Here is a 13,286-nt window from a genome sequence, read left to right on the forward strand (position 1 = left end):
ATCAATAGATCAAAAGTATTCCAGGCTGTTCCTGGTGCAAAAGCTCATTGAACATGCATGATACACTGACTCCTCTTATCAGAGATAAGTATATTTAATAAAGATGTTTAATGGATTCTGAGTGCCAAAGGTTGTAAACTATTGAAACTTCTTGTGGATTCATTTGCATGCTGCCACAGAGGGCCGTGGTCTTTGGAGAGATAAGAAGACAACAGATAATGGACCACCCCGTGTATTAAAGTGGTTTGAAAAATCAGGTCCTTTCTATTTCAGAGTATTGCAAAAAAGAGCCTCAAATTCAGTAGAGATTCTAGACGGCTTTGGAAGTCAGTTTTCCCAACCTTTGAGTAGCTTATTGCCAACCATCTTGACTGAATAAGTAACTATAGTTTGCCTTCAACAACCCATTTTTGTTTGTTTTGCCTGCTTCTGTTGTGAAGACGTCCTGCCCACAGTTAAACTAACGGAGAGCCTGTCTATTCGGTTGTATTATTTTATGTTGGTTGGAAGCAAGGCCAGTCCTGGCTTTCATTCACCAATGACGAGACACAAACAGCTTTCTGTTTCAGAGGAAGAAAGGGCAATCTGGGAGAGAAGGCGGTCGGTAGTGTTGGTTGGGTTTGAGGTGGTTATTATGCATTTGAGCTAGTCTTTGACTGAGGTTTTGAGATGTTTTTAAATGGTTTCCACGTGGCCTCAGCCCACATATGCAAATGAGGCTGTTCAGTCTTAACAATGGTTCTCTGTCTCCCTCTTCTTCTCTTCCTGTGATTAGAGTGGATGCTGTGTATTATTGTAGAATTGACTGGAAGATACTGCTCTTGACTGACCAGAAACTTAGGCAGTGCTAGGTGCTGGGGTCTGGTTTCCCTTTGACTTTGGATAAATCCTTTATGCTCTTTGGACCAGAGGTTTCCCGCATTTGAAATTGGGTAGTTTCTTTAGAATTATAAAATCATACCTTTCTGAGCTTTCAAAGATCATCAAATATCAATATGGGTGATGAAATTGAGGCCCTCAAACAGTGGCTGGACTGGGTGTAGCACCCGGTTTCCTGACTTCTGCCACCTCTCCTGATCCTGTAGAATCTGGATGAGTGGGAGGATTCATGTGAGAAGACAGAGTAGCAAGATAAAGAAAAAGCACAGGCTTTGGTCTTGGTCAGCCCTGGTGCTGTTACTTATTATTTGTGAATATGGGTGACTTTCTTAATTTCTCTAAGCCTGTTTCACATCTGTAAAGAGGAGTCCATCCCTACTTCATAGGTGGTTGTGAAAGTAAAAGATTTTTTAACCTGTATTTCTGTGCTTGTGTGACATTTATAAACCCACCGACTCGAGTCCTCGTCCACTCTGGAAGCTTTACTCCACCTTCAGGGCAGTGCCAGGTGCCTGCCTCCTGGCCAGGGGGACGTTCAGACGCTGCAGGTCATGCCTTTTCCGTCAGCCCCTTGATGGTTGCCAGGGGAGCAGGGGTGAGGGAGGCACTGACAGTCTCTGCCTTCTCTTTTGCTGGCAGCCATCTATCACACCTGCGAGGCCTCCAACTTCCAGTGTCGCAACGGGCACTGCATCCCCCAGCGGTGGGCGTGCGACGGGGACACGGATTGCCAAGATGGCTCTGACGAGGAACCAGTCAACTGCGGTAAGTGCAAACGCTCTGCGGTAAGTGCAAACACTCTGGTTCCCAGCCGGAGCTTCGCCAGCATCCACTGTTCAGGAAAAGAGGCGGCAGATGGGGCAGGAGTTGAAGTAGCATTTTGCTGTGCCCATGTCCCCACTCTGACAATAGACCAGCCCACCCACTTTCTGGGTGGCTTTGCCATGGGGCATAGAGGGGCGTGTCATGTGCTCTTAATTCTCGGGCAGGCACTTCGCCTCACTGCTTTTCCATTACAACTTAACGGAAAAAAGAAATGGAGACCAGCTAACCCACCCAGAGGGCTAACTGCGTCATATTAGCAGCGTTCTGCCAGAAATTAGCCAGCAGTTCCTGTATAAATAGTGTGCTTTATGACTAAGCGTTCTCAGTCATGGTCCTTTGGGAACACGGCTCACCACCCCTCAGGTAGCACTTTTTCAGTATAATTGATTCAAAAAAGACTTCTGAGATAGTGCCCCTCACAGTAGAAATGAACCACATAACTGCTTACCATACAAACACAATCTATAAAATGCTTTTTGTATCAAATATTTTTAAGGTTTCCTGCCCTTTGCCTGTGTCTGTAAGGAAAACTCGTGTATTTCTCCTCTGCCCTCACTAGTCTGCTCACAGAAACGCTCCCTCTGACACTGCTCGGCTACCCAGTCGGTGTTTTCCACATCATGTAATTCCTGACGCCAGCAGGGAGTCCTGTAATTTAACTCAACCTGACAAACCTTCAAGGTAGAGTCAGAACCCAGAAGTTAAGGACTCAGTCCCTCGAGACTCCCCCCCCCCAACCGCCCCACATCTTTCAGATCCCAAGTCCCAAGTTGTCACCTGTACTTCTGACTGACTGCGTACACGGGGTTCCCCTGACCCCCTCCCTTGGGTTCGGTAATATGCTGGAATGGCTCACAGAAATCACGGAAACACTTACATCTCCTGGTTTTTACTAAAGGATGGAGAAGAGCCTCCAGGTGGAAGTGGTGCCTAGGGCAGGGTCTGGGGAAGGGGCTCGAGCTCTGTGCCTTCTCTAGGCCCACTGCCGTCCCTGCGCCTCCACGTGTACGGCAACCTGGAAGTCTCTGAACCCTGTACTTTTGGGATGTTTATGGAGGTTTTATCACAGGCATGATTGATCATTAATTCAGTCTCCATCCCTTTCTCCTTCCTGGAGGATGGGGGCTGGGATGGAAAGTCCAAGCCTCTAGTCATGGCCCGGTTTTCCTGGTGATCAGCTTCTGGTCTAAAGCCATTCAGGGGCCCACCACCGGTTGCCTTATCAGAACTAAAGACACTCCTATCACCCAGGAAATTCTAAGGCTTTAGGAGCTCTATGCCATCCCCAGGGGCAGAGGCCAATGTATATATTTTCTATTATTTCACGCCGTACAAATGTTCATGGGAGTGTATCATTATCTCCACATTGTTATATATTTGGCTCCTTTCACATCACGATTTTAAAAATGTTCCCATATGTCCATATTTTTTTGTGTTTAGCATTTTTTATTTTGGTATCATTAATCTACAATTACAGAAAGAGCATTATGTTTACTAGGTTCCCCCCTTCACCAAGTCCCCCCCACATACCCCTTCACAGTCACTGTCCATCTGCGTAGAAAGATTGTGTTTAGCATTTTTATGTGGGTGCATATTCACTTTATATGTTGGGCATTTGAGTGCTTTTTAGTTTTACACTGTTCTATATAGTAAAACCATTCCTGTCCTTGGAAATAAGGCCTTATTTTTCCTTTGAGATACTTCCTGGCATATGTTCCTCAGTAATGAATTACTGGGTCAAAGGTTCTAATCGATCTCAATCTCATTGTTTCCAGATTTCATTTCCAAATGATTATATCAAAAGTGTGCCCATCAGTTATATATTGTATGTTTCCCCAACTCTTTGTTACTACATTTTATCTTTTTAGTTGTTTTCACTAATTTAATGAGTAGGTGTTTGCCCCCTATAATTTTTGGTACTTTTTAAAAAACATTTTATACTTAATGGAAATTAAATATATCCCCAATTTATGGTGCTTCTTTACTGTTTCTGTTTGATGTCCTTAGAATAATTTCCTATGAATGATGACTTTTTACAGGACTAAACCATGTTGTCTTGCCTCCCACCTGATTGTTGCGAGAACTGTTCTACCAAGAGTTGGGTTTGCAATGGCTGTGACCGACCTGCTACAACTGAGTTCTAAGCTTAGTATCTGGCAGAAGCTCTCTGTTCAGGAGAAGGGGTGACCTAGTGCCCAGAATTCTATGCTAAGCACGGAAACTAAGATTCTTAACAATTTTAGGATAGACTTTCTCTAAAAGGGCTTTGGTTTATAATTCCTGAGAAATTAAGATGGTGAGTCACTTAAGACAGCTTTAAAAAACCAGGGTTAATAATCAACAGTTTTTACTGTATTCCAGTATACTATAATTTAGTACAAAACCCCCTATCGATGGACATGTAGGTGGTTTTCAATCTATTACAAGCAGACTTGTGGTGAGTAACCTCGTACTTACATTATTTTTCACCCGTGTAGGTAGATTACATTTCTATAAATGGCAGTGCTGGGTCAAGGCATATATGCATTTGTAATTGTGGAGGTAATTGCCAAATTGCCCTCCTTCCAGGTGGTACAAATTTATACCCCTCACAGCAACGTAAGTGAGTGCCCGCCTGTTTCCTCGTTGTCATTTTCTCTGCTACTGAATTACATTTCAGAGAAGAAGTGCAATGGCTTCCGCTGCCCGAATGGCACCTGCATCCCCTCCATCAAACACTGCGACGGTCTGCGGGATTGCTCGGATGGCTCGGACGAGCAGCTCTGCGGTGAGTCCGCTTCGAGCCCCAGGGGCCCACCTGGTGGTTTGTGAGCATATTCAGGCTCAGTACCTGCTGTGGTCAGCTGTTAACCGAGCTGACCCCGAGCGCTGGGCCAGGACCCTCGGAGGCCGATCCTGGCTGGGAGCCTCGGTTCAGGTGAAGGAGAACCTGCCGAGTCAGCGGTGGGCGGTGGTGGCAGCCCCATGAATACTACTGTTAAGTTGCGGGATGTTCCATGAATCCACCAACTGTTTTGAATGGGTCCCTTATTTCCCAAACCTTCTTGGTTTTAGTAGTGTTGCTAATTACTACTTGGGTAACATTTTTAGGCCAGGTGACCCTTTTCGTCCCCAGTCTTCTTCCGGCCCAGAAAGGATGTCCTAGGTCACAGGTGCTTGTCCCTGAATATACACTGGAACCCCCCCACTTCTGGTGTCTGGGTGTCCCTGTCCCCACCCCTCGAGATTCTGATTTTATCTAGAGTGTGGCTGGGGCATTACAGTTTTTTTAAGTGCTCCAGGAATTTTGCTGGGCAGCCCAGACTGAGAACTGACATGGTAGTGCAGGGGTCCACTCGCTGGCCTGGGGCCCATCCAGCCTGGAAGCCGTTCTCAGTAAGGGAAGTTTTATTGGAAGATACTCACTACCTTTGTTACATACTGTCTCTGGCTGCTGTCCTTTCACAGTGGCAGATTTGAGTAGTTCGTTGTAATAGAGATTATATGGCCTGCAAAACCTTGAGAACTCGCTCTCTGCTTGTATTAGGGTTCTCCAGAGAAACAGAACCAATAGGATGTGTATGTATGTAGGGAGAGACTTATCGTAAGTAGTCAGCTCATGCCGTTATGCAGGCTGGCAAGTCCAGAATCTGTGGGGTTGGCTGGCAGGCCGGAGACAAGCCTGTGTCTGTGGTTCCAATGCTAAGGCCATCCTCTCTCTCTGTCCCCATCCCTGGTGTCTTCTCAGAAGGACACTGGTCCTATTGCATCAGGGCCCCACCCTTATGACCTTATTTCACCTGAATTACCTCATTAAAGGCAGTGTCTCCAAACAGCTGCATTGGAAATCAGGACTTGAGCGTGTGAATTTTCGGGGCTGTGACTCTGTCCGTCACACTGGGCCTGTATAGGAAAAGTTTGCCCAGCCCTGCAGTGGGGACCCAGTACCATAAGAGTCAGATCACCGTGGACTTTGATGTCGGACGGCTCTGGCAGTCAGTTTAGGGTCCTCCCTCCTCCACTGTGTGCCCTTGACAGAATGCTTCATACTGCCGCCCGCCATGTTCTCATTTTGAAAACAGGACAGTGGACTATCTCATCATATTGTCTTGAGGGTTTTATAATGCATTCCTATGCCAAGTCCTGGAGGGCAGAGCCTGGCACAGAGCAAGTGCTCAGTACACAGTGGCTGCTAACGGTTGTTTCCTGAGTGCACATCTGGGCTGGGGTGTGTGTGCCTGGGGCCAGCGAGGGCCCTGCCCACCCCGAATGCTCATGGCCCTTCTCACTGGACCCCTTCCAGAGCCCCTGTGCACACACTTCATGGACTTTGTGTGTAAGAACCGCCAGCAGTGCCTCTTCCACTCCATGGTGTGCGACGGCATCGTCCAGTGCCGCGACGGCTCGGACGAGGACGCGGCCTTTGCGGGATGCTGTGAGTGGGGCAGGCGGGGAGGCGACTCGCCGTCACCGAGGAAGCTGCCGGGGGTGGGCCGCTCTGGGGAGGCTCGCCCTCCGGTTTACGGGCCTCAATGGCGTTTCTAGTCTTGCTTCCCCCGAGAAAGACTCAACCTTTGCTGCAGAAGTATTGCTTTCAGTTGTTGGCACATGTATGGGGGGAAGATGGAGAACGGTCGAGATCTTGGCATGGCGTCTCCTTCTCTGCAGCCCCTTAGCCTTGCCCCAGGGGTCTTCCCAGCACTGACCACCGCTCTGCACACTGTGTGTTTATGTCACTGCCCGTCTCCTCCTGCTGGAGTGTGCGCTTCACTTTGTCGTGTTCCCCTGTATCCCCTTTCCTACAACAGCGCCCCCACATTGAGTAGGTACTGTTATTCGTTGGCCTGGGCTGCAGTACAGAGGACCATGGAATGAGGGCCTTAAACAGCAGAGATGTATTTTCTTTCAGTTCTGGTGACTCCAAGTCTGAGGTCGAGATGTGGGTAGGGTTGGTTTCATTCTGAAGCTTCTCTCATTGGCTTGTAGGTGGGGCAGTCTTCTCCCGGTGTCCTCACATGGTCTCCCTATGCGCCTGCCTGTGTCCTAGTGTCCTCTTCTTATAAGGACACTGGCTATATTGGGTTAGGGCTCCACTCTAGTGACCTCATTCTACTTGGGTTGCCTCTTTAAAGACCTTATCTCCGAGTGCGATCACTTCCTGAGGGCCCGGGGGTTAGGCCTACAGTTGTCTTTGGCTCATGAATCCCTTAGCGAGGCAGTTTCCTGGCGGGGTCACTTGCTCTTTCCTCTTGTTTCCAAGCAACTGTACGACTTGGAACTCCTCAGTGTGGACTAACCTGCATTTTTGGATGTTTGTCCCTTTTCTAGCCCAAGACCCCGAGTTCCACAAGGTTTGCGATGAGTTCAGCTTCCAGTGTCAGAATGGCGTGTGCATCAGTTTGATCTGGAAGTGCGACGGGATGGATGACTGTGGCGATGACTCTGACGAAGCCAACTGCGGTACGGCCTCGTGTGCGGCCCCTCACCCCACGTCCACGCCACGCGGACCCCGGCGGCCCGGCTCAGCACACACCCCCTCTTGGGCTCTGCCCTCTCTTTCCTCAGCAGTAACTCCCACTAGTTCTTGAACCTGCGTGTAGGCGAGTCTTGGGGTGGGAAGCTGCTCCCTAATATGGATGTTTATTCCATTTCCTTTTCTTTCCCCACTTGTGAAGTTCACGCTGTGTGTGTTGACGATGGTGGAGGAGTCATGGTAAATATTTTGGAGAGTGCTCCCCTCTCCCTCTAAAAGTTATAAATTGCCACCATGGGGTCATTGTCAATAGTTGGGTCATTCTGTCTGGTAAAGTGTCAAAATTAAAAACTCAGGTATCATGTGCAAGAGAGAGAAGTACAGGGCAGAGAAACATGAGCCGGTCCGGGAAGGTGGGCTTTTGCTGAGTTTGTGGACATAGTCTTTGCCACCCCTGGGGCCCGAGGAGCTGCTTCAGCCTCCGGGTGGGCTGTGCAGGCCGCCCTGGGGTGTCGGAGCTGAGGGGCGGTGTGTGGCTAGAGCTTTATGTGCGCACCGGTGCAGGGAAAATGACTGACGGTGTGGTGCGATCTCCCCAGAAAACCCCACGGAAGCTCCAAACTGCTCCCGCTATTTCCAGTTCCAGTGTGAGAATGGCCACTGCATCCCCAACAGGTGGAAATGTGATGGGGAGAACGACTGTGGGGACTGGTCTGACGAGAAGGACTGCGGAGGTAAGGGTCCTGAGGCAGCCCCAGACCAGGAAGCGTCGGTGAGCTTCCGCCCATCTGCACAGAATTGAATTTTGTCTCTTCCGCGCCTGGCTTAGTCAATGATTTTTTCAGGAGTAACTCTGAGTTCTTTTCCATCCTCCTCTCATTTTGAAAATCAGTGTGTGGGTTTCCCCTGTTCCTAGGGTTCCGGATTCCCTAGTTTGCAGGCACCGTGTGAACCCCCGCGCCTGTCCTGTGAGTGTGCTCCGCCCGCCGGCAGCCCCTGTGGCTCTCCGGAGCTTGTTAGCAATGCCGTCTCTGACCCCGTCGCAGGCCTCCCTCCTGAGCCAGAGCCTGCCTTTGAGCAGGACCTCCAGGTGCTGCCTGAGGAGCGCTGATAGGGAGCACGCCCTCATCCCCCACTTCTCGCCATTGCCGCTTGGAGCCGGGGCTTAGGGGAGTCGCCTCTGAGTTAACCAGAGCCATTCTTGGCCTCAGTAGGATTCTGCCAGTCACCCTGTGCGTTCTGAGTCATCACCCTTCCATCTGCTCCTTGAGCTTCTGCAAAAGCAAACTCATCCAAATATTAGCCCCCATCAAATGTAATAGGTAAGGTGAATCTGCTCCGAAAAAGGGAGAAGTTTACAGGCTACTCTGACACCCCATTAGGAGTGATTTTGAGATGAGTCGCTGTTCAAAACTGCCTGACACTGGCCTTCCTGGGCTGGTGCAGCTAAAACTGAGATCTCCACACGAGGTTAGGGCTGCATTTTGGTCTGAGATCAAGCTTCTTGTCATACTTGGGGTTTTTTTTTTGCTTGGTGTTTTCTTCAGACTCACATATCCTTCCGTCGCCTACTCCTGGGCCCTCTACGTGTCTGCCCAACTACTACCGCTGCAGCAGCGGGGCCTGCGTGATGGACAGCTGGGTGTGTGATGGGTATCAAGATTGTGCAGATGGCTCGGATGAAGAAGGCTGCCCCTCGCCTGGTGAGTGCTGGCCTGCCCTCTGCGCCCTGGAGAGGGCCATCGCGGGCACAGCCTGGGTGCAGCATGGCCAGGCTCAATGCCCTCTGGGCTCTGTGCTGTGTCAGGCTGCTTTGCACCTCCCAAGCAGGGAGACTGGGAGCTGGACGCTAGAGGTCTCATTGTCTGTAGCTGCCCTCTGACCATTGTGCTAGGAAAGGCCAGCCACCCTGCCTTCCACCCTGGCTGTGGTTGGGCCACCTTTGCTTCCTTCTCCACAGGAAATTACAGTGGGAATTAAAAGGGAAGTGTTTGTGTGTATTCAACTCTCAGGGAAGGGAGCCCAATTTTCCTGCTTGCTAGTTGGCGGCCATCCTACTCAAAGAAGGGTAAGCACTGCCATCTAGTGGCTGAATATGGTGAGGCATCCGGAGGTCCGTGCAGTAAACCGTATTTCCAGAGGCCCGGGTAAACCCTGAGACACCCATCAAGTGCATGCCCTTAATTGCGGGTGGAACAGAGGTAAGGATGCTGTGTCCTTTCCTAACCAGGATTCTATTCCAAATTCAGTTATAGGACGAGAATAGACAATTGTTTGCCCTGGTTTGTATAATCCTTTTCCTAGCATCCTTGTGTGACCCTTGAATCCTATTTTCAAGGCCCTGCGTGAGCTGCCCTCTCCTTCCCTGCCATTACTTCTCACCTCTGCTCAGCTGGGCTCCTTGTGCACTCTGGACAGACCTGTTTCTTCTCTGCTTATACTCCTTCTGTGAGGTTTTTGTCTTATCAGAGCCCTCTGCCCTCGACCTTGTCCTCCTAATTTCCCTGCCTATGAAACCCACTGTCCATCATGGCAGACAGAAGTGTGGATTTTGTAGCTCAAAGAGACCTTGATATGTCATCGGTATTTCCCAAAGGATGGTACAAAGACCGCCTGGAGTGCAGTCACTTGGAGTGTTTATAAAAAGCACAGAATCAGAATTTCTGGATGGAGGTCAGGAGCTGCCCATATGACCTGCACATTACCTAAAGTTCCAGACGGCTGGTGTCACTGGTGGGGCGTTATTCCCCGCTCCCCCTACCTCCTTGGAGCTTTCACTGAGTTCTTTAACTGCTGCTGATCTCTTTCCAGTCTCAGACTGGATTGTGCAGTTACTCTTTTACCTGTTGCCCTTTAGATTCTTAACTGTGACCTGCCATATTGCTTCCTCGTCACTTCATGTCATAAACCTTCCCTCTCCGTGGTGATTGTGTGCACCTTGTGTTTTGGGGTCATGCTGAATACTGTTTTGAATCCCCTGCTGTGCCTGTTACGATAATAGGCAAATAGTTGGTTTCTCATAAATGCTTCTCAAATTAAAATAAATTGAAAAAATTTTTTATCTCTGCTCTTTCCCCTCAGGGCCCACATACCTGTTTATAAAGTAACTCGATGTATCCTTCTCTTAAGATTGCTTTTTGGTTATTGAGACTCTAAGCAAGACATTAAGAGACTCGAGCCAATTCTGACTGGTCCCAATGAGCAGATCCCCATTTAGATTTTGCATTCAGATTTTGTGACTTTTTTTATGTACATTGTCAGTGCAAATGTAAATTGGTGTCTCTAGCTCTCGGATCTGATTTTTTCACTGTAAAAGTTTCTAACTGGTTTCTCTGCCTCATGTCTCTCCCCATTTCCATTTATCTTTCAAGAAGCCACATACTCATGCAGGATCATATCCCCAGGACTGGAGCCTTCTGGTGGCTCCCTTATTATCCAGCAGAAGCACTGTGATGTGCCTCACTTTGCAGCCTTATTTTCTTTCCCACTTTTCTCCAGGCACCTTGTTTTAGCAGAGTGGTCCTAGGGGGTAGTAGAGGTTCCTCTGAAAATCCAAATAAAACTATGGAATACACACATACACTATCCCAAAATGAACAATTGCCCTTTTTTGTTCTGTTAGTTTTCTGCCTGTTATTTTGTACCGTTTGCCAATGCGTCTCCTCTCAGTATGACTTCCCAGAAGGCTGCTGCTTCAGGCGACCCCACGGCTCCAGTGCTGCCCTTGCAGACATTGCTTCCAACTCCGTGGAGGCCCCTCTCTGGGCTGCTTTTCCTCTGGGCCTGCTCATCCCCTTTCCCTGGGGCTTCCCTGCTCTCTGCGGAACTCTCTCTGCCTTTCTGCCAACATAGAGTCCCCCTTTCCTGGATCTTGTGACCTGCTTGGTTTCCTCCCTTATTTAGGTGCAGTGCACCCTCCAGTGGTTTTGTTGGGTGAATGTGATGAGAGGGTGGCCGAGGACGCAGTGATGATGGCCGTCTGCGTGTTCGTCGCTTGAGTCTGGCTGCTCTGGTCTGTGCCACTGGCCGTGTGTGCCTGGGGCACAGGTGTCTCCTGGGATGTCGCTTCTCCAACCTAAGGACTCGCTTTCACGTCTCTCCTGTGCAGGCTCCTATTTTCTATATCCCAGGTTCTGTCTCTCTATTTAGTTTAACCTCATGTTTTGGTAGAGCACATTTTCCCAGAAAGTTCCTGAGAAAGGGAAAGGGTCTGTGAGTGGTTTATTTGATATCTTGCTAGCCTGAAAATTTTTTTCTTCTGTCTTCAAACCTGATGGAAAGTTGGTCTGGGTCTGGAATTCTAGGTTGTAAATAGATTTCCTTTAGAATTTTGAATGCATTTCCCCATTGTCTTTGAGCAGCTCTTTGGAAATCTAAAGCCATTTTGATTTTGATCTTCTGTAGGTAACATGGTTTTACCCTCTGGAAGCCTGTAGTATCTTTGCTTTGGTTCTGTTGTTTTGAAATTTCACAATCGTGCTTTGATGTGGCTCCCTTTCCATCCAATGTGGAGGATACAGATTCTTTTATTCTGGTTAATTTATGCATTTTAGTTTTGGGAATCTTTCCTTGAAGAACTCCATTAGTGATGTTTTCTTCTCTGTTTTTTCTTTCTGCCTGGAACACTTGCCATTCATACATTGGATTATTGGATCTCCTGATCTGGTCCTTACTTAAGAAAAAAAAAAACTTTTGTGTTTTTTAATTTCTTTTTTTTTGTTTTCTTACTTTCTGGAAGACGTACTCAACTCTGTCTTCCAATTCTTCTGTTGAGTTTTACATTTCACTTACCATTGTTTTAATTCTATGAGCTTTTAAATTTGTAGTGCTGTTCCTTTTTTATGGCATGTTGTCCTTTTTCATGGATAAATATGTATTCTTTCTGAGTCTATTAAGGGTATTTATCTTTGAAGTTTTCTTCTTACAAATCCTCTGCTCCCTCCAAATTTCCCTTTTCTTTCTTTTTCTGTGGGAAGTGGGTCTGCACTGGCTCTGTCTTTCCAGGTCAAAGGTGTTCCTCAGACAATCCTGGGTCACTCGCTTGTGTTTTAAGACTGGGAAATAAAATCCTGAGAAATTCTGTAATGTGGGTGGGCTTGTCTGCTTCGAGTGCTGCGGTCAGAGAACTCTCCCGGGGTTTGCTTCAGGGTTTGTCTCTGGGGCAGGTCAGTTTCCCTGGAGATTTTTATAATCTCTTGCTGAGGAAAATGGTCTCACTCCAAAGTTCTGGATGAGGAAGACTAAGGTTTGTACATTTAGCCATCTGTAGGGGCAATCCCCTGTCTTTGGGGCAGTGTTCTTGCTCTTGACTGTGCCTGTCTAACCAGCTCTTGTTTTCTCCCTCTGTAAGTAACAATCCTTGCATCTCCCGTCAGGGCCGACATCCAGGGAGGGGCTGGCAGGGGGAAGGGATCTGCGATCTCTGCGCTGCTGAAGCCTTTTCCCTCTGTTCCCTGACTGTAACTTTCCCCTCTCACGCCCAGTGAAGTGCTACGTCTTCCACCTTTCTGAGGATTCTGTGGCATTGATCTTGTTGGCATGTAGCTTGCAGCTCTGACAGCTTAGAATGGGGTGTAGTCTGCTCTGGGCCCCTTAGTCACTTACCCACTGTCTGTCTGCTTTCCAGCTTCCAAGATTGTGTCGCTTTTGTCTCTGTTAGTGGTTCCTATGAAAGAGCGAAATGAGATGCCTGGGTCTGCCCATCTGTTTTTATCTAGCGCTCACAGGTGTCTTCAGGTCCCATCGTAATCCCTACAGCACTGGTCTCCCAACACATTGAACTGGTTGCGGTTGCCGGCCAGCTCCCACAGTGCTGAAAGAGTGAATTTTCCAAATCTCTTCCTCTAGCAAATGTCACTGCCGCCTCCACTCCCACCCAGCTTGGGCGATGTAACCGATTTGAGTTCGAGTGCCACCAACCCAAGACGTGTATCCCCAACTGGAAGCGCTGTGATGGGCACCAGGATTGTCAGGATGGCCAGGACGAGGCCAACTGTCGTGAGTAGTCAGAGCGAAATCCACCCCAGGGATGAGGTCTGGAGAGCCCCAGACCCCAATATCTGTGCTCCCTTTCTCACAAATAACCTTGTGATGTGGCAACTGTCTGCATTCTAGAGACAGGAAAATTAAG

At 48.5% G+C, this 13,286-nt stretch overlaps 1 protein-coding gene across 2 annotated transcripts in view; it reads left to right on the forward strand.

The window, feature by feature from the left end:
• The window catches only part of SORL1 (sortilin related receptor 1), a 139,924-nt gene that overhangs the window by 100,790 nt on the left and 25,848 nt on the right, over nucleotides 1–13,286 (forward strand). For both annotated transcript variants that reach the window (XR_005025249.2, XM_036887607.2), the window contains exons 26-32: nucleotides 1,519–1,644; nucleotides 4,364–4,471; nucleotides 5,987–6,118; nucleotides 7,012–7,143; nucleotides 7,756–7,890; nucleotides 8,704–8,859; nucleotides 13,004–13,153. Coding sequence is in view for 1 of the 2 variants with exons in the window: in XM_036887607.2 (XP_036743502.2) it covers nucleotides 1,519–1,644; nucleotides 4,364–4,471; nucleotides 5,987–6,118; nucleotides 7,012–7,143; nucleotides 7,756–7,890; nucleotides 8,704–8,859; nucleotides 13,004–13,153 (939 nt within the window). In the remaining variant the exon portion in view is untranslated. The remainder of the gene's footprint in view (nucleotides 1–1,518; nucleotides 1,645–4,363; nucleotides 4,472–5,986; nucleotides 6,119–7,011; nucleotides 7,144–7,755; nucleotides 7,891–8,703; nucleotides 8,860–13,003; nucleotides 13,154–13,286) is intronic.

Source organism: Manis pentadactyla, chromosome 13 (assembly GCF_030020395.1).
Source record: "Manis pentadactyla isolate mManPen7 chromosome 13, mManPen7.hap1, whole genome shotgun sequence".
Lineage (NCBI taxonomy): Eukaryota > Metazoa > Chordata > Mammalia > Pholidota > Manidae > Manis > Manis pentadactyla.